Consider the following 21,754-nt stretch of genomic DNA (forward strand, 5'->3'; position numbering starts at 1 on the left):
CTGTAAGCAGGGCTCCTGCATTGAATAGAACAGGATATATTTGCAGGTATTCGTAGTTCAATAAATCATACCTTGTTTGCTTCAGCATTGTGTGTGGCTATAAAACTCATATTTCTCTTTCAGCTTTATAAGGAAATGTTTTTTGTTCTCTCTCAAAAATGTTAAAGACTTTAAAACATTTATCAGATTTTCCAAAGCTTTTTGTAATCCTTATTAGTGAACAATATAGCTCCATGGTCTGAACATAAACTAAGCCAGCTTCATGTCTTTGTGGTTGCAGATTTGCATGAGGGCCTTGGGGCTAGTTTTCTACCATCCTCTATAAATGCCCTAGCCAGTGGTCTGAAGAGCTGATCTCTCATCCCCTGGCCTGATTTGCATTTTGTTAGTGATATGCTGTAAAAGCAGATGCAACAGAAAATAATGAGAGAGTTCCCATATAAAATAGCCAATGAGCCAAGGGCAGGATAACTAGCTAGCATATATAAAGCTTTTTAAGATCTATAAAAGATCAGTATGAAATGCAGCTTTTATTAATAAGGATGTTTATTCCACTATCCCTTCAATTTGATAGAGGGTGACATTGATCTTTTGCTGGAGAAATTTTATCAGGAAAACCAAGGGCACATCTCTTCATCACTTTCTGCTTCAGTGAATAAACCAACAGCACTGAATGGAACTGGAACAGCTGCGTGTACAAGTAAGTAAGGAGAATTTTCTTTAAGACGTGACAGAGTAGGGGACTTGAGACATGCACTTAGCAGTTAGATCCTTCTGGGTAGAGTCCTAGGCTCCTGAAGGCAAAGGTCCTGAGGAAAACAGCAGCTCATGTCTTGGAATATTCAGATTTATACTGATGGGTGCTCTGCTTCATTCCACTGGGTATAGTAGTCTTTGAAGCTCTATGTCTTTACTTCTGTGATAGCAGAGTATGATTGCACAAGTTCACTTTCAGATTTCAGACATTTAAGAGACTTACAGGACCAAAATTCCCAAATGCAGAAAGATTTCTTTGCATATTCCATATAGATTTTCATAAACTGGAACTCCTGTTCATAAGCAAAGTACCTTAAAGAGCAGGTCAGTCATTCTTTGCCAGACTCTAACATTTTGCATTAGATTAGTCTTTGGGCATATATCTAAACAGAATTTTGCCTTTTTCCAGGTTATGAGATTGAACGACATCAGATTCGTCCATTCCAGCTAGCAGTGGCTCAGAAATTGCTGTCTCATATTTGCTCAATTGCTGACTCCAGCACTCAAAATCTTGATTTGGGTTCCTTTGAGAAAATTGATTTCTTGATTTGTGTTCCACCCTCTGAAGTGACTTATCAGCAGACTTTGTTTCATCTCTGGCACTCAGGTGCTCGTTAGTTAGCTTTATTTTAGATTTACAGGACACTGTTAGATGCATCTGTATCTTGAAATACTGACACTTGTTCCATTTCTTTAGGTATTTTGTTAGAACTTGGATTAGAAAAGGAACATCTTACAAAGCAGAGGGTGGAACAGTATGTAATGAAACTAGATGCAGAGGCCCAGATTAAATTCAAAGTCTTTTTACAAAACTCTATGCAGAATCCACATACACTGTTTGTCCTAATCCATGATCATGCACACTGGGATCTAATGAGGTAAGAGAACTGTAATTTGTTTTTAGATAAATTATTATTGTTTGCATTAGCTGTCAAGATCAGCTTTCTGATTTATCCCTTCCTTCATCTTTGTTTGCATCTTTCTGCTAATTCTATCTTCCTATGCATTGAATAAATATGTTTTCTTTTAAGGACCTTTGTGAGTTATTCATATCCTGCTTATTATATTATGCTTCAGTGGAACATTTCAGCTTTTCTTGCTCACCATTCTTGTCTTTTTTCAGCCACAGCTATTGTTTTTTTTTATGGCTGGTTGTCATTTGTTCAAATGAAAGCTTCCTGTGAAAGTATACAGAGCTCAATTATCCTCTGTCAGTGTCCTCTGGGCTGTAAAACATGCAAAACCCCTCCACAGTGAGTAGACAACTAGTGAACCAACACTGCTGTTTATGTTTTTAACTGACTGGAAAATTTCCAGTACGATGTTTTTTCTATCCTGAATCACTGATTTGTAAATTGAAAGCTGCTGTGGATACATAGTAATGTCAGGTAGACTTCTCAGGGAAGCAGGGAGGTTTCCGTCTAACCTTTACCAAGTTCCCCGTCAGCTCACTTCCATAACTCATTGCTTCACTTACAGAGACGTGTTTCCTTGGCTTCTCAACAATCTGCCTGCTGAGAAATGGGCTGCTTCTGCCTTCTGACTCCTGAGGCACTGGGTTCCTCAGAGAACATACTGAATTCCAGGAATACCTTGCATATTCCAACTTTGGGAGCATGGTAGTGTTTCTGAAACCAAAAAATACGGAATCTTGTTTGTGACTGAAATGACAAGGTCTTGTCTTTCACACCGGTTGAGAATGATGATTTTCACCAAAACTTTATTTTTGCATGTGAGCATTGCCTGTTCAACTCCTGTATGTCTTGGGAACTTACAGGAACTATTGCAGCTGTCACAGCCTTTAAAGGCATTTATTGATGTAACATCCTTGAGGTAGGGAAGTACCTGTATCGCTGCTCAACTCTGACATTTTTATCTCTTATCTGATAAAGATATGTGAGTGACAAATATTCAAGTGCCTATTCTGCACAGCAGGATTCATACCACCTCACTGAAGTCAGTTAAATGACATGCCTAAACCAGAAGTGTAATTGCCCGGGATTGCTCACACAGACACAACAGAGACACGGGCATCTCTGAGGGCTGACTTGGACCATGGGTGGACACACACAACCAGTTTCTGGAGTTACTTATCTCTTCCTGGTAGTAACAGAAGAAGCTTGCAGTGACTAGGCTTGTGATTTAGTCACTGCAGGCAAATGCCAAAAATTAAATAGCATAAATTTGCACTGAAGTTTTACACTGGAGCAAGGAATCGACTGTAGGTGTTCCATGATAGTGGCACTTACCCTAACAATAGCTATTCTTCCCTTTCACAAAAACTCTATCACAAGTAGTTTCCCTCTGTTTTTCTGTCATACTGACTTACTGTCTACCATTTTCTATCTTGATTTTTGTCGGTAGGCATTATATTTTCTGAAGCGCAACACTAACAATCTGGCCAAAGTTACTACAGGACTATTGTTTATTGGTAACTTGCAAAATATCAGCTTCCCTTCATCTTTTCTCTCTCATATTGTGATAGCCATAAGAGACTGGTAATTTTCTAGCTAGGGAGCTTATCAAATTTACAGAAATTTTAATTTGCAGTGAAATAATTTGCATTTCTTTTCCCATCCTTCTAAGCAACAAAAGCAGGGCAAAGAATGGAGTCCTAAGTTCCTTGTATGTGTTTAACTCTGATTTTGTATCCAGGTTAAAGCTGTTCCACTGGACACAAATGTTCCCTCGTGCTGATCACTTTGGAGGGTTTTGGGTTTCTTTTTTGCAGTGCTATGCATAGCCTTTATCCTCAAACAGAAGTGTCCACAGGACTTGTTGATAGACTGTTGAACTGCAGGGAGGTGAAAGAGGCGCCAAATATTGTGACCCTCCACGTGACTTCCTTCCCCTATGCACTGCAGACACAGCATACTCACATCAGCCCTTACAATGAGATCCACTGGCCTTCTTCATACAGCAATGTAAGACAGATGCTTTGAGGTGCTTTTGTGAGCTTTTCATAAGGTTTTTTACATTTACTTACTTGACAAACCTGTGGAGGCCCCATGATTTCTGTAAACAAGCATGACATTTGCATGGCATCTTTTTCTTGTTCAGTTTGTGGCAAGTTCTTTTTCCCTTTGCTTGTCCTGTCAATTCTTGTGTTTTGGTTTTTTTTTTTTTTTTCTTTTTTTTTGCTTTTATTTCTTCTATAAATGAGTAGCTCTTATAAAAATCTTTGAGCTACATAAATGGAAATCATCTAAAATCTCTATAGTGCATTATTGCATAAATATATGTACAATACCTGGATTTTCTTCATATATGTGCATATTTATTCCGGACATAGCTGTTCTGTCTGTGTATGTGTATATGTGAGGAAAGAGAAAGAAAGAAACAAGGGAAAATTGGGTCAAACTTCTTTCAAAAGAATTGTTTCTTTCTCTCCTTATTTTAATACGCCTGAGTAGATGTATGCTTATTAGAGAATATGATTGCAAACTTATGAGATACCAATGGTTAATCAGTTGTAAATTACTGATTGATAGACCTTACCTTATATTTTTATTGTTTCATTTGCTTTAGGGTGTAGATTTATACCATGAAAACAAGAAATACTTTGGACTGTCAGAATTCATTGAGTCCACCCTCTCTGGACATAGTATTCCACTGCTCCGGTATGACAGCTCTTTTGAATCAATGGTCACGGCTTTGGGAAAGAGGTATGGTACCCTCCTTTGTTTAACACAGGAAACTTAGGAGGTACATTCTAGCAGAATCAGTTACTAGCTAGAAGCCTGGTTCTTTTTTTTTTTTTCTTGCTGTCCCACAAATCAGCTGCATATGCAAGGGCATTTCACTCATTCTTATTTTCTCCTTCCATCTTTTTTGTATATATTTGGCCTGTAATCTAACCAGTCTAGGCTGCCTCTTACTGCAAACATGCACACTGTTTAGATCAATTTAGAGTGTGTTCTTGTTGTGACCTTCTATGTTATAATAATCTAAGTGTGCATCATCATGTAATTTCAAATGTGTTATTCCTTTCGTTCAATGTTATCGCTGGTTAACCCTGACTGATTTTGATGTATAGCATTTGTGTATACTGCACTTGGACCACAAAGAGAAGTAGACATATCACTGTGGTTTGTACAATTAAATTAGCAATCAAAACTTCAGAGCATCATCAGAGCTTGAAAATACATCATCCGTTTTCTGTAGTTCCCGTGGAGCAAGTCTAGAATCACTGCAAAAGAGCAGTGGCACGTTATGTGCATGCATACGGCTGTGGATGAGTTCTTTGGGATCTGTGAGAAGAATGAGACTGGACAAGTAAAATCTTGTGAGTCTGTATTGCTAACTGGGAGACCGAGCACATCCACACTTAACTGCTGGGGCTTGCTGCAGCGTGCTTTGGAGCTCTGATCACACACATCAGGCACTTTTCTGAGCAGGCCATGGCTCCTCTTTTTACTGTGCACCTGGGTTTCATTTCTGTGAAAATCAGAGCACAGGGAGCTATTGCATATCCATGTCTCTGCCTTCCATAGACTGGGGATTGAGATGGTGTACCTAGGTTTGGGAACTTGAGAATGCTCATTAGATGCTGCCTACGTATTCAGTCCTCTTGGAAACAAAAGTAATATGGTTCACAGCTTCAGTAAGAAAACAAAAGAAACACCCGACCCCACTCCTGCCCCTTAAGAATAATGCATAATGAAGAATACCATTCTTATTGCTGAGAAAATATAACTTTGATTGATGATATTACAGAATGCCTTAGCAAATATTCTGTGATAAATTTTGTAACAGCAGTAAAGCCTTGGTAACTTCAAGTGATGTAACCTTACTGGACTACTTACTTAGTAAATCTTCACTAAGAAATGGAGAGACAACATCAGTTCTGATTGTGAAACTGCAATTTGGTGAGATTCCATTGTATAGTAGATATGAAGAATTCTTTACAGGAGAAAACTTGAGTTTGCTCTCTTTTGTAAAAGTTACCTTTTCCACTTTAGTTGTTAATGCTTCACTATTTAATTCATCATTTATTTCAGGTTCCCCAGATTACACAGTGCAGTGATAAGGACTTTTGTCCTCATACAACACTACTCTGCAGCTATGATGGCTGTGTGTGGTCTTTCTCAGATGAAGAATTACACCTCAGTTGAAACTCTGGAGATCACCCAAAACCTCATAAACTCTTCAAGACAATGTCCTAGTGGTCATGGCCTCATGGTAGTGTTGAGAATTCCATGTACTCCACTGGCTGCTGTGGCATATGAACGTCTGTATAATGTAAGGGAAAGACTAGCCCTTGAAGATAACTTTGAAATAATCCTGGGAAATCCTAATTCTGGAATCACAATAGGGAAGCACTTTGTGGAGCAACTAAAGGTAACTTGCAGAATGACATGGGCTGGGAAGCTTCAATAGATGGGTAGGTGGGGAGACTTTACTGGTGAGAGTTATGGTCATGAGTTGAAGTGTGGGTCTTACTGGTAAAAATAACTGCCATAAGGAGCATGACTCTCATCTTTTAGACATACTGTTTGTGAGACCTCTACTGTCCTACCTCTGATTAATAATACTCAGTGGAGTATTAACCAATTTGACTAGAACTTGACTTTCATCAGCAACCCTCCCGAACAACTGACCTGCATTTAGCTACAGGGACCATGAACCACAAGGAAAAAAGCCAAATCAAGTTGTCACAGTTTAGCAGAACTTTCTCACAAAATGATCATAGTGCAAAAAGATTTTAACCAGTGACCAACCGAGAGTTACATTATTCTTATCACCAGCAGGTGGCGTGAAGGCACCAAATCAGTGATGCTGTTCATGAGTCCTAGAGCACCCCGGTATTCACAGCTCAGGGCTTTATGCTTTCTGGACCATGTGCTTGTTTATGAATTAATTTATATCCTTTAGGTCCTGAGTCGTGGGTCATCTGTTTAACAAAATAAAATTGATACTCCTTTGCTTTTCATAAAATTACCATCATCTGATCACCAAAGCAAAAATGTATTTACATTTTAGGATCGTGTAATATATATATGGTACACTCTGTACTGATTAAGTACGTTAGGTGTAGTCTAAGATGTAATTAGATGTTAGATGATGTCGTTTGAGATCCAGGGCCTAATGCTGACCTCATTCTGCTATAAATTAGGCATAACTTATTCTGAAATATCAGTGTAAGTTCTGAATCACGTCCTGGTTATCTCCTCTGACACACATAATAGTGGTACATGTACGAATGTCAGAAGCTGAGTTGTTGTATGGTTGGTCCTACAGTGTAGTCCTTATCTGTAGATAAGTCTTACAACAGAAATGACTGACTGCTGTAAGTAAAGCAGTATAGCCAGTATAGCCTGATGTGAAATGGTCGAACAATAAATCTAGTTGTCAAACTTCTCATGAAGTTATCAGGAAAACTGACAGCTTTGGAGGAGAGCAGGTGTAGCAAGTGAGGACAGCGGTATGTGTGTGCTAAACACTTCCAGCTTTGCCCTATTCCTCTAAGGTGAAAAAGTCTCATTCCTAGCTCATTTTCTTGCTTGGACTCAGACATCCATACATTATTTGCCATGAGAAGCAACCCTCTGCACTCTACTCTCCTCCAAAGCTCCTACTCTACTGTCCACTGTACTGTATCCACTCTACTTGTCTGTGCCCTGGCCTCAGTGCTGCACAGCTGGGAAGCTGGGAGGCTTTTCAGGCTGGGATATGCTAGCCCAGTCTCCTCAGATTTACAGCAGGCAGATTGCTACTTACAGTGCCCTTAAGAATTCTGCAATCTACCTATGTTGAAATTGGCTCTGCTCTGTGGTTTCCCTTCACGGAAAATCCATCCACTATAAAAATTGATTCATATAACAGATGATGAAAGTATATATTTTTGTATTTTTATTTGTGCCACACAGATATGTCCAATAGTGTTTCTTGCCTTATACAGATCTGGCAGAAGATTGAAGATGTAGATTGGAGGCCACAGACTTATCTGGAACTAGAAGGTTTGCCTTGTATATTGATATTTAGTGGTATGGATCCACAAGGGGAGTCTTTGCCACGGTAAGAAGATCCAGTATTTTCTCAGTGGCAGTTTTTTATCCATCACTTACCAAATAGCTAAAGACTAACTGTGTAATTACTTGTGGGAGAAGAAAACAGATTTCAGTGTCAAGATGTTTCTTTTCCATTTCTCAGCAGTTTTAATATCATAAATACAAAATCCATATTATTAACAATAACCTCCTGTTTGTAGCAAGATATAAATAGCTCAGAAAATATTATGAGAGTTGTCCCAGTTTAAAGGAGAGTATAAGGGTATGTAAAAAATAGTATACTTTAAATATCTTAAGGTACTTGAGACATCTGTGTGATGCAGGCATTTGCGCTACAGGATGTGTTTAGAGATCAGTGCCTTCTGGAATGGCAGCTGGAAGCCATCCAGGATGCCCTGGGGCACTAAATGCTTTTGTATGTTCAACTGAATCCCATTCTATGCGGTAGGTTTAGAACCCAAATGATTATTCTTTTTCTTATGCTGATGCTGATGTTCAGTGCACTGGATTAAGCTGCGTAACTGGATTAAGAAAAAGAGAAGTGTATGCACCACAGTGGTAAACTTAATAAGCGCAAAAGTTATATTGTGTTCTGTCTCATCCATAGTTTAAGCAGATCATGAAAAAATTCCCATTTGGCTGTGTTTGTAAAAGAAATACAGGAGTCGATTACAGTGAGTTTTCATAGTAGCCCCTCTTGTTTCTCTCCAGATCACTGAGATACTGTGACCTACGTTTAATAAATTCGTCTTCTTTGGTAAGGACAAACTTGGAGCAAGAACTTGGTTTGGCAGCATACTTTGTGAGCTCAGAAATTCACACAGAGAAAGCAGTTGTGAATGATGCATTAGAAAGTGACCCAGAGAAACTAAGCAGCACTGATGATGAAGAAATAGCGACGGAAGGTATTATTAGTAGTGATAATAAAAGAAGCTGTAAAATGATTGAGTTGTATTAGAAAAAGAAGGATTGTGTGGCTGCCTACTAGGTGAGGGTTTCTGGAGTTAGCCTTACTGACTGAGCTCTGCTCTGCAGTTTTACTTCATCTCATTGAACCTGCGTTTTCTCACCCTCCATGCCCAGAGGCTGCTGCTGCTGTGGTAGCATTTTTATCTTTTGCAGTCTTGCTGCTGCATCTGTTCTCTTGCTCTGTTTTTTTGACCCCCTTCTCTCCCCTCCCTCCTTCCCTTCTTTGCTCCATATGTTCAGGCTGCTGCAAAGTGGAGCTGGAGTGGGTACATCCAGTGGCAGTCACTGTTTGGAGTGCTGTGCTGTGCTGCCCTCCCTGCAGCAGGGAAGTGTGTGCTTTGCTGTCTGGGAAGCACTGACCCGATGCCCTCCCTCACAGCAGAGCCAACTTCACCTAAACTATCCCTGACTGATGCTGTCCAACCTATGCTTACATAGTGACAATGATGATGTTTCCTTCCAAGGAAACTGTCTATAGTACAGCTAAGTAGTCTCTAGTTTGTAAGGTATTAAGTAGTATGGCTAGAAAATAAATCTGAACATAGTAACTTCTGAGTGCTCCTTGAAAATGACCATGAATTCATGAATGTAGAGTTGGTGAGTCTATAATTTCTTAAAAGAACAAGTAAGAACTTTTCCATGTGTAAACAAACAACAATAATTTATTCAGGAATGTTGGAGGGGTTTTTTGAGTGATAGTTGATGGGCATTATCGGTAAGTTCTTTGCATTTTTCTTTACTGTCTATTGTGCCTGTAACTATGGAAGACAAGGGACTTTTATCCCTGTAGGTTATTTAAATCTCAAACTGTTTGCCTCCATTTCTTTTTCTGCACTGCAAGGAGGAAGAGAGCTGGTTACTGTTCAAATTCTCATGCATTGATAATAAGGACAGCAGAACAATTCTTATTCATTGAAAGTATGGCTAGCAGAACAGGCACAACAAAAATATTTGCCTTAATCAAATACTTATTTTTCATAGAGGAATGAAATACCTGAGGTCATACTCAGACTGTCTATGATAGAGGCCTATGTTAGATGTGACAAGCACTTCTGTCCACTAGTTTTTCAGTTTGTTTTAGTTGAAGTACGCCTGGGTTGTATGCAGTATGCAGTCTGAGTCAAATGGGCACTAAGTTGTTAGGCATCTAAATTGTAAGGCAGCTTTCCTAGTCCATGAAGCACAGTATGTTCCTCCAGAGTCCAGCTCAGAGCACCTGAGATAGCCTTACAGTCTAAGTACTTATGTCTCTCTGCCATGGTGAAACTGTAAAGAAACAAATGTTTTAACTTAGAAGCCTGAGCTAGAATCCTCAGGTGAATACCCTTGGTGGCTGTACAAATAGGGATTTTCATCACCGAAAGCTGAGATACAATCTGGCCATGAAGCTGTATGGGGTAGGAGGTAATTTCATAACATACTGACAAAGCAGTTTGTTGCCCTGTTGGTTTCCCTGACACTGGGTTAGTGAGGAAAGCAAGACACAGGTAGAAAGAGACGATGTGGTTGAGGCATGCCTAGGGATTACCAGCTTCTGGCTGCAGCGCTGATTTTATGAAGCTGTTGAAGCTTAGCATAGTTGGGTTAGACCACAGGCTGATCCAGTGTTGCATGGTAGGCACAGATACTCTCCATACTGAAAACAGTGTCAGAATGAGGACAAAACCCACACAAACTGTTGTGTGCTTTTCCCTGCTTTGACAATATAGCTGTGACTTCTTACAGGCTTAAAATGTATTTTGGTTATGTTTTCCTGTACTACCATTCATGAAACAGGTTCTACTTCAGAAAAAAGAAGTCCTATGAAAAGAGAAAGGTCTTGTTCCCACGACTCAGCATCTTCATCTCTGTCTTCAAAAGCTTCCAGTAAGACCTTACGATCATTTCTATTAAGTTACATTTAAGACATAAAAGATATCTTTTATTCAGCTTATTAGATAAATAATAAAAGGCATGAATCACTATGGTTTTGATAAGGCCTATTTTAATGGGATCACTAGAGATAAATTTAAAAAAATAAGGCTCAGACTTCTGAAATATAAAAAATAAGGTATTTTCTTGCTTGAAAAATAGTCATAGGTTGGGGTGCCTAAACCAGGCACTTCTTTAATGTGTGCCACTGAGGTATGAATCTTCAGTACTGTGACGGCTGAGTGCGTTCACTGGAGATATGACAATTTATGAAAAAGAAAACATGCCTCACATTTTAAAAAAATCTTTTTAAAATCTGTAGGAGAGAAAGAAAGCTCATCCTCATGGATATTTTTACCTTTTTGGTTTTGCTCTGAAATGTTCACTCATTAATTCTGCATCATTTGAAAGCTATTTTGGAGATGAAAAATTTTTTAAACCTTTGGTTCCTTTTTAATCTGCAGACTGACATAGAAAGCATGAGGCAATGTTGAGAACTACTACAGCTTTTTTGTCTGATAAATATCTTGACATGCTTTTTATGCAGATAATATTAAGAGAAGAGTTGAATAGGAGTGGAGACTATACATTGTACCATAACATCCTAGAAGCTGCAATCTCACACAGCTTTTTAAAACACGTTTTTTACCAGTGACAGTAAATGATCTCTTCCATCTAATTGTAGTTTTCAACATGGTAACAGGCATATTTGGCCCATGATTTCTTTTCCACAGGCACAGTGGTCATTACATTAGGAAAAAAAGCCTGAAAATATTTGGATAAGCTTCAACACTTTCATTTTCAAATTTCTTTCCTCTCTGAAGTTGGGCCGCTCATCAGTTCCACAGTGTCCATGTGGCCTGTGGCTTTGTGCCTCAATTTGCCTGGGGTTAAGGAAATCTTTTGTCCTTTATTTTTTTCCCCGTGCTTTTGGATATTGGTATTTTGAGGGATGTCACAGTGGTTTTACTTGAAACCATTCATACTGCTAGTGATATTTTTGTATTTATTGCTAATGTCCTTTATTGGCTACTTTAGATTAATATGCAGTTAGAGTATATCTCTAGCTATTTCTTGAGGCCAAGAGAAAAGACAGACTTTTATTAGTTCAAAATGTGGAATTCTTTTGAGAACCAAGACTGTTGTTTTCACCATTGAGATGAAAGCTGTTTTTATTTGTGTTCAGCTTCAGACAGGTTTTCCTAGTACTGTCTGGAGACTGATTCCTCAACCAGTTCTCAGTCTACTCTGAAGACTCTGAAGTATTTGCATCTCTTTGGAATTCACTAAGCATTAAAGATGCTTAGAACCGCTTAAAATGAGGCCTAAAACTTTCAAGAAATCTCAGTAACTAGAATATATAAGGTAAAAATATACCACTTTCAGAAAATCAGCAATTAGCTGTGGGATATATCTACATGACCTATTCAAGGCCAACACTGATGAGCTCAGTATGTGCTCTGAGCTGACCAGCTGCTGTGTGAATGCACTAATGCATTATGTAGCACCAGAGACTTGAGAACCAGGTTTTATTACATCAGACTAAGTGCTGTGGTGATGCAGACACGTGTCAGTTCAGAGCTGACTCAGAGGACTGTTTCTAGATGTCAGTCTGTGTCTGTAGTCTGGTGGGATAATAGCCTGTGAATATTATTTTCTTACACTCTCTTAAATGATGGTTTCGGTAATTTTGTATTTGCCTTGAGTGATGAAAGTATCTGATGAGTATTTCAAGCAAAGAATGGATGAGAGAAGTAGAGGACAGGACAGTCACTGACAAGTTTGCTGTGAACTTCAGTACTTTAAAAGCCACTTCCTGCATTGAGGTGAATACTCCAAACTAGTCCCATTATGACTTCCAATACAAGAAAGATGAAAGCAAGAACAGGAGCAGGATTGCCATGTTTGATGGATACTCTATCCAAACGATTATTCGTTTTGGTTTTTTTTAATTATGGCATTGACTAGTAGAGATAATTGCATTGTGTTGAAATAAGAATTTTCTTCTAGTTACAGCATTCTGCAGTGAGCCATCTTCTCCTTTAATAGCAGCAGCAGATACAGCAAAATCCCCCCACCAAGCGCTAAGCAACAGTGCTGAAGAAACTACAAATAACTATGAAAGGCAAAAGCAGAAAATAGACAAGGGGGCACAAACAACAATCAGCAAACACTTGCCAGTGGTAACTGAACAGCTGGATATAAAACAAAACATAAAAAGTGCACAGATTTCCATCACCTCATCATCTTCCTCACCTTTCTCCTCCTCTTCTTCCTCCTCTGCACCTGCTCATAACTCCTTCATCCTACAGACCTCTCAGTGCTCCATGACCAAAGCATCAAAACAGCCTCCCATAGTTTTTCTGCCCAAACTGGTTTATGATATTATTACTTCTACGGATAGCAGTGGACTTCCCAAATCGTCTTCCCTTTTGCCTTATCATTCTGTTATGTGGGCAAGTTCTTTTCGTCCTCTTATGAGTAAGATGATGACTTGCACGGAGCAGTCTCTATACTACCGCCAATGGACAGTTCCCAAGCCAATCCATATGGACTACAACAATAGAAATGAAGGCAGAATGGACACGTTTCACCCAAGGAGGCTGCTGCTGAGTGGCCCACCACAGGTGTGTAATAAGAACAAGGTATTATCATTGATTTATTTTGTTTAATTTTATCTTAATCTCAGAAAAAATAGATTAGATATTATTACTTATACTTGAAGGTGGTTTTTTTTTGGTGGAGAATAAGCTGCTTATATTTTATTTTCTAATCACTTCTAATAAAATAATGTTTCTTTCTTCACTATTAGCCTGAATTCAAAGACAATGAAGCTGCAGCAATGTTCATTGTCTGTTAGTCTCTCTCCATTAAAATGTTTTAAAAGATAGTTTGCTCAAGAGATAGATTTTATGTATGATTTCAGTTTGTTAAACTTCAATATGCATTTACATTTTAAATAAAGATCAAAGATCTTCACAAAACCACTTTCTTATGATCAATCTGAAGACACTTAGGAGTTTGTAATTAAGTTTTCTTTGTTTCTTCCACACAGCAGACAGAAATAGAAGCTGTTGTAAAAAATACATGCAAGAAGGCCAGTTCAACATTAGCAGAACCATATTTACAAGATGAGTAGCTCATCCAAGAGTTTTTAAATTATTTTGAAAAGATATGTGGAAATGGGTATAGTTCTAAGAAGTTCCTTCTTGTTTAAATTCTTAAAAGTGCTAAAGAATGTTTAGCACTTATCTCTGAGCAAGGTATCTACTAGTTCAATGCATGTTACATGCTTAGGGTAATATTGTGCCTCTCATGTTCTGCTAAGGGTATGAAACAACAAGGTAGGAAGAGACACCATGCCTACTGAGAGCATATATATATATATATATATATATATATATCCTGTGAATCTCAGAAGTCAGAAGGGATAAATCCAAACCAAGACAAAGACCCGTGTTTCCAGATACTTTAAGATCAACCCAAAGAATTAATCTAAAGGAAGTTATTTAACTTCCCATGCGATCCACTTTTCTATGCCTATCCATTGCAAAAGAAAACTATACATTGATGTTTGTTAAGTGATGGTATTCCATTGTACATCCGAATTTATGGTGCAGTAGAGTAGAAAGAGCATAAATGGGCTTTTCATATTGGGACTTCCTGCAAATGTTACTATAATTCATAAAGGATTCCAGAAAGTACTCTGATGAGAAGTTTTCACTGTCCATTCCTTTGACTTAAATCATCCATGTTTGCCAAAGATTGAGGTATTATGTGATCAAGAAACTGAATTTCATACTCAGCTGCAGCATAGAAACAAATACATTCTGGCAGAAGGATGATGTTCATTGCTATCTCAAGGAAAAACACAGGCTTTGACAATTTTTATTAGAATTTTATATGCATACACATCAAACCCCACAACGATACTATTCCCAAAGCCACCCTAAATATCCAGATTAGCTGATAAGTAAGTATTTCTTTGGTATTTATTTGGTTTTGGGTCACAAATGTAAGTCTGTGATTCTCAGATGTCATTCAGAGATTTCTAAGAGCATACTACACACCTGTGAGAAGGTTCTGATGCTTCACATATTTGCTTGTTGCCATTTAACTAATTATAATTAAAAAGGCAGCTTATTTATTCATTGACTTCATTCCAGGGTATGGTATTCACCACTTTTTATTATCAAACCTACATTTTTGCAAATATTGAGTAGGACTTCTGTTGACCCTCTATACAGCAGCAAATTTCAGCCTTGATATCATTTCTTTTACTTGAAACTTCATCTCTTCTCCAGCTGTCTCCACAATGCAGGTTATTTCCTAGTCTTGCATTGGGTCATGCAGTTGGATCAGTTTCTAAAGGACACTGTCCACAGGTATTTATTCATTTTATATTCCTCAGTTATTTCTGACGAATATACCTGTTTCATACAGAACAAATTCACATGCATTAAATTAGGAGTATCATGTCTTCTTCCTAAGTATCAAAATCTAGGGATTTATATTCATTTCAGTATGTGGCTAAAGCAGTTTTGCTTCCTTCACTATTTTAACCTCCCAAAGTACTAAAACCTCCTGTAAACCAAACAAAAAGTTGTAAAAGTATGCTGAACAGATATAGGCATAAACAAAAGCAATTATTAGACAGCATCTGTCTGAGTGTTAATAATATCTTAGTCAAAACATAAGACTGCCAGAGTACTATATTTTCAAAAATTAGGAAGTTGTTGTTTTCTTTATCAGGCAGCAATTACTTTACTAAAATTCAAATCAGGAAGCAATTGGTTAAAATGAAAAATATGAAATCAACACAGGAAGAAAAATAGGCACATTAGTGAACCAAAATTATACTTCTCACTGTCAGGGTAATTCATAATAAAATACACTCACCCTTCTCTCACATAGATTTTTACCCTCACTACTGGTCAAAATGTTTTGCTAGAAGACTTGATGCATTTTTACAAGGACACCTAATGACTTCAGAAGGCAATAGATGCATTATTTTTACAAGAGGCTTTAGGAAATGCAGCAAAATCTGGATAGACATAGAATAAATCCATATATTTATCTGTAAGTTAGCTCACATCATCGAAGTTAAGCCATTGGTTAGTGAGTATGAATAAATATGCACCACCACGAACAACATGTATCTTATCGATGGCTAGAAATCTAGTCACTAGTGCACCCAAGAAAATGTCTGTAAGGAAGACTGAATTCACAAAAAATACTTTTCTTAGAAATGTTCATCTTAAAGTTCCCCAAACTGCAAATCAAGGTTTTGTACCTTTGGTTTTTAAGTGGATATTACAACTTGAAATAGCATTTTCCTTAAGGATGGAAGCTGCTCATGGGCATGCTCAGTCCTGTGGCACCGCATCCAGAAATAAAGCAAGCACAGTTTAAGGCACTTTTTAAGAAAGAAAACTGCTGCCCATATTGTTTGGTTTTCCTCTACTATTAAAACCTTATTACATTGCGCTTATGTACCGTTCAGCTTATGTAAGAAAAATAGGAAATATTAAATATATCTATTGTTAGCTGTGTTGTAGAAGAAGGTAGCAAGTGGAAACAAGGAGAAGAGCCAGCTCCCTGTGGACCATCAGCATGTTTTCTGTGAACCACCACTGGTTTGCAGACCACAGTTTGAAAAGCACTGTCGTGGTATGTGAAGAACTATCTCACCTGGAAATTGAAATAGAAAAGCCTTATGGAATTATTTCCTCTTTTGACATCTTTCTCCAAATGTGAAGACTGAAATCAGATGATACTTTATAGCAACATGTAAGAATAAGAAAGTACTTTGAGTGGTCCTGGTGTCCAGTGTCTGGAACAAGTCAAAAAAAGGGAACGCATTAGTGTTTGACCTGCTGCAACAGCACTTTTGGATGTCACTGCCGTGAATAAGTGTGGAGGCACGCACATAATTTCTCTAACTGGGATATCTCAGATTCTTAGACAGTTTGTTTTCAGCTTATATTTGATATCAATAGCAAGCACAGTTCAGTGGTCAAAATCTTTGGAGAGAGTTCCGCTTCTCTTAGGCATTGTATGTCGTTGACACAAAAAACTAGACCTTCAAACCTCTTGAATTTTCTGAAGGAGGAATTTGAATTCATATTGCTTCCTCTTGCTCAGCTACAGCTACACACTTCGTGGATGAAGAGCTGCAGGTTAAACATATTAGTATTTTATGGGCCAAATCATCCCTTGCACTAAGAATGAAAATAGAAACCAAAACACTAAATCTTTGCAGGTCCCAAATTCCTTAGTTATCATAGGTTTTCACAGGATGTGAGATTTTTACTTCTTAGTCTTCCAGGATTTTTTTGTTCCAAGTCTGACTCATCAGACTCCTCTCTTTCAAATTCAGGTAGATAGAAACAAATTAGAGTAATACTTAGATTAATTGGAAATATTGGCCCCTGAGTGCCTTATATGTTAAGGCACTGGGCACTGCCACATATTTGCTTTCTGGGAAGTAGAGCTGTCTCTAATAGCAGCACACCTCGTACATTTTGTTTCAGGATAATATCATAAAAATGCAGCCCAGTTCCAGGTTCCTTCATTCTTTTAATCTGTTTGCAGCTTTTGTGTGGAAAGCAAAGGCAGGATATGGAGGAAAACGCCGTGCTGGTAGTACTGCCTTAGCAGACATCATCATTGTTAATATATCATGCTTCAGCCCAGAGTCACTGATTAGGATTAACACAGCATTGTACTTGTACTAGGCTTCTTTAAAGATGTGTAAAGCTACAGTCCAATCATGTATCCAGTTTAAAATTTCTTTGCAGATACTCTATTTTTTTGCAGTTGGAACATGGAGGATGGGCAAATATAGGGCTTTATGCTTCAAAGTTGTACATATCTTGCTTGCAGGAACTCTTTCCAGCTACCTATGATGCCCAAACTATCTACAAGAAGGGTACTTGTCACAGCACTCTCCAAACTATCAAGCTGCAACAAGGTCTTTTACCATCTCATACCAGCACACTCTTCATGCAGTCCCTCTGCTGCCTTCTCCTCACCTCTCCTCATCCCAGGCGTGCATTCTCTCTCTCTCTTCTCTCTGCTTCTGGTACTGACAGGCAGGGCAAGCACTCTTTGGAGAGATGTGGAAGCTCTGATAATTGACAGCTATTCAGTATTTTCAAACAGACACTCTGTGTAGTTCCATTTTGGCTAGAGATGGTACATATAGAAAACAATACAATTAATTTTAAATGTGAATTTAGCTGTCTGGGCATGCTACAAATTAATTGTTTAAGGTTCTTCCCTTCTGGAGTAAACATTGATTGTAAATGAGAATTCATTCTTTTCTTATTTTCTTTTTGAAAATCTTCTCAAAATGACCTGGAAAAGATGTTCTCTATCTCACCAATTCATCTTTTTTCAGCAGCAAATGCAGGCAAATGTGCAAGTGAATGGAGTCCAGATATGAATGTTGCTGTGGGCTCAGCCTGGTCTCTCTCCTGGCAGAGAAATATTCTGAAAACCTAGAGAGATTCCTGCAAGTTCCCACCAGCATTTTTCATAAGGCGTTGCTAGTATCTCACAGTTCATAAAGTTCACAGTACTGTATTGGACACTTTTTATGTGACAGATAACAAGATTGGGTAAGATATGATGCATGGACTTTCATAAGTACGTATGTTTCAGTTTAGTGGTTAGGGACTAGCAGTTGTAGTCCTGTGGTTTTCAACATTTTTGACTTGTGAACCTACAGCTTTGTGCATACTCGAGTCAATTAACAACTAGCACTGTTCAGCTAAGTACCATGTAGTAGTAGCCTAGTCACCCCCAGATACATTGTTGAAAACTATTGGTGAAGACTGGTTCTCAAGGGAAAGCAAAATATGTGATTTTTATAGAGAAAGTTTTAAATGGTTACCAAAAAGAAAGAGTAAGTTTTTCAACCTGTTGATCTGTTGTCAATTCTAAGTATACACTTCAAACACATAAGGAATTAGTTTTTCACATAGACACCTGATATCAAGGGAACAGTTTGTGTACTTCTGACAAATGATCTCTCATTTGTTTGAAATTGGGGAACTGTTAATCTGTCAGGCCACGATGTGTTTAATGAAATGATGATCAGAGGAGCTTTAAAAGAGTAAGTTCATACGGGCGTGTAAAAGTAATCTCAGACTTGAGAGGAAACACTGAAAGTCTTTTCTTCTAGAACAAAGTGTCATCAGGTTTTCCTCAGATGTGGAAAGATAAGATGTTTTTGTCTAGCTCACCGATCAATAGCTATTGCAGCCAAGTTCAGAACTTTGTTGCAGGGTCAGTAGAAAGATTCTCATTAGTTTCAATGGATTTTACATAAAAACCCAGACTGGGAGTTAGAAACATCTGGTCCATGGGCTGACTATGATCCATGCTATCATTTCCTCTATTCAAAGTCACTTTTTTTCTGTGTTACTAGGGATAGCAGAGAGTTGTATAGAACACATGGTCTACCATGTGTACCAGAAAGGCTTATTTGTCCAGTTTTTGGCTTGCCAGTTCAAGAGGGACAGGGAACTACTGGAGAGGGCCCAGCGGAGGGCAACGAGGATGCTGAGGGGAGTGGAGCATCTCCCCTGTGAGGGAAGGCTGAGAGAGCTGGGCCTGTTCAGCCTGGAGGAGGGAAGACTGAGAGGGGACCTTACCAATGCCTGCAGATGTCTGAAGGGCGAGTGCCAAGAGGATGGGGCCGGGCTCTTGTCAGTGGTGCCCAGCGACAGGACAAGGGGCAACGGGCACAAACTGCAACACAGGCAGTTCCACCTGAATGTGAGGAAGAACTTCTGTACTGGGAGGGTGCCAGAGCCCTGGCACAGGCTGCCCAGAGGGGCTGTGGGGTCTCCTTCTCTGGAGACCTTCAAAACCCACCTGGATGTGCCTCTGTGCAACCTGCTTTAGGGGAACCTGCTTTAGCAGGGGGTTGGACTAGATCAGGGGTCCTCAAACTACAGCCAGCGGGCTGGATACGGCCCCCCAGGGCCCTCAATCTGGCCCCCGGTATTTACAGACCCCCCCCACCGGGGGCTGGGGGGGGAAACCAAGCAGCCGCAGATGACTGCCTGCCACTTCATCCGTGTGCCGGCCCCCTGGTTAAAACGTTTGAGGACCCCTGGACTAGATGATCTCCAGAGGTCCCTTCCAACCCTGACCATTCTGTGATTCTGTGATTGACCCTCAACAGGGCTAACAGTATTCTTTCCCACCCTTTGCAAGCAACCGTTTAAAATGCAGGCTGATTTATTAAGAACAACAGATACTGAACTTTGACTAAAACTAATGGTTACTACTCTTGCTTCAGTTTCAAATTCTCAAATGTTGAGAGAAAATGAAAATTTCACTTCAAATATGTGAAAAGTAGTAATTTTGATACTATATTTAGTAATTCAGCACCCTATACTTCTGATGTGTCCTAGCAGTAATGGCAGTGAAACTGGGTTTTCAATTCAGTAATAATGCAGACTTCGTCCAAAACCCGATACCGCTTTGTGAAATCAGACAGTTGCAGCAGAATGAGTTGGAACTTATCTGCGTGTTAACCTTCCCTGTACAGGTGTGGCATTAGCCTTAAGTTGTCAGCTGGACATTAGTGCCATTCTGAGGCTGAGCTATAAACACACACAAACAAGACCACGGCGTGTTCATTCTCCTGTGAGAGTGACATCAGCTTGCTGGTCTCTTTTTTTTCTTATTGAAACAAATTGTGTATGGCCTCCTGTTCAAGTGTAACAGTTTGTAAAGCTGTCTGCTTAGATATGACATTATTTACTTGATGTTGCCACCAGCAAACTTGATGTGGAAGACACGGAACAATCCATTGAATAAATCAGTGGCTGTGGCTTATACCCTTCAGCTGAAAAAAAGGACAGCAGTACTATTTGGCACAATGGAGAGAAAATATATGTAGTGTGTTGGTGGGATAAAAAAGAAAGGAGAAAGCTATAACCTTAAGATAATTTTTAAATGGACTTCTAAATATTAATTTTAAAACGGTGGAAGGAAAATAATACATTTTTAGAATAAGAGGTGGAAAAACATACTGTTACCTGTACCATGTCCTCCAGGAGTTGAAGTGGCCTGCACAAATTCTCCTACAGATGCGTGCCACTTTGTTCTTCAGGGTAGTCAGTGTACTTCAACAGCAGTCAGTGTACTGGTAAATGATGCAAATATGAAAGGGTTGAGGTAATTTTTTAGTTATCTTGTAGTCTGAGGAGTTTTATTGGAACATTTCATGAACGTGTATGTTTTTTAAAAAGTTCGTAGAAACAGTAAGGAGAGAAAAGTGTGTTTTCCAAACTAGATTTCTGCATACAGAGAACAAAACTGTTGTGCATTTAAGCATTTAATTTATGCCAAGGACTATACAAATACAGCAATATGCAAGCACTGACTATTAATATTCGATTTCACCGCAGCTGCAATTTCCAGATATGTTGAAAAGTAACATGTTAAAAAAGGAAGGTTTACTTCTGTATTTTCTAATTTATGTATTTACAGATAGGGAAAACAGGTGCCTATCTGCAGTTCCTCAGTATTTTGTCCCGAATGCTGATTAGACTGACAGAAGTGGATGTTTATGATGAGGAAGAAATCAACATTAGTAAGTTCTTGATATAAAAATATTTGCTTCTGAAGACTGTAGAAAATTATTACATTAAATTGAAAAGTAGTTGTCTGTATATTCTATGCCATTCACTTTTGCAATTCATTTACATTATTGAAATATTTTAAGAAAAATTTTGTGTCTTCAAATTTTCAGATCTTCAACTGATACCTAAGAGTATTTTATTTTACTAATCATTTAGAGTTTATTCTTCCTTTCAGTAAGAAAACCACATATCTCTGTTTTTCTTGGGAAGTCATCAACAGCATTAAAGTATACTAAATGATATCCAGCCACTATTTATTAGTTTAGAATTGAAATGAACTTTTGTGGTAAACTATATGAAAAGAATCAGTGAAATTCTGGCAGATTTATATCCTGAGGAGCAATGTCATATTTTCTAAGTACATAAGACTAAATGAAGGAGGAAAACAGTTCCTGCTCTCTAATAGCTAATTTTAGTTCAAACTTCCTTTATTTACAGTGTATT

The 21,754-nt window shown here is 38.5% G+C and overlaps 1 protein-coding gene across 1 annotated transcript in view; it reads left to right on the plus strand.

Moving 5' to 3' along the window:
* Nucleotides 1-21,754, plus strand: part of GREB1 (growth regulating estrogen receptor binding 1) — a 109,177-nt gene that overhangs the window by 69,817 nt on the left and 17,606 nt on the right. The window contains exons 13-23 of the mRNA XM_040599065.1: nt 575-700; nt 1,166-1,363; nt 1,454-1,634; nt 3,488-3,680; nt 4,285-4,421; nt 5,757-6,096; nt 7,658-7,773; nt 8,478-8,671; nt 10,512-10,601; nt 12,657-13,273; nt 21,159-21,261. Coding sequence (XP_040454999.1) covers nt 575-700; nt 1,166-1,363; nt 1,454-1,634; nt 3,488-3,680; nt 4,285-4,421; nt 5,757-6,096; nt 7,658-7,773; nt 8,478-8,671; nt 10,512-10,601; nt 12,657-13,273; nt 21,159-21,261 — 2,295 coding nt within the window. The remainder of the gene's footprint in view (nt 1-574; nt 701-1,165; nt 1,364-1,453; nt 1,635-3,487; nt 3,681-4,284; nt 4,422-5,756; nt 6,097-7,657; nt 7,774-8,477; nt 8,672-10,511; nt 10,602-12,656; nt 13,274-21,158; nt 21,262-21,754) is intronic.

Source organism: Falco naumanni, chromosome 6, assembly GCF_017639655.2.
Source record: "Falco naumanni isolate bFalNau1 chromosome 6, bFalNau1.pat, whole genome shotgun sequence".
Classification (NCBI taxonomy): Eukaryota; Metazoa; Chordata; class Aves; order Falconiformes; family Falconidae; genus Falco; species Falco naumanni.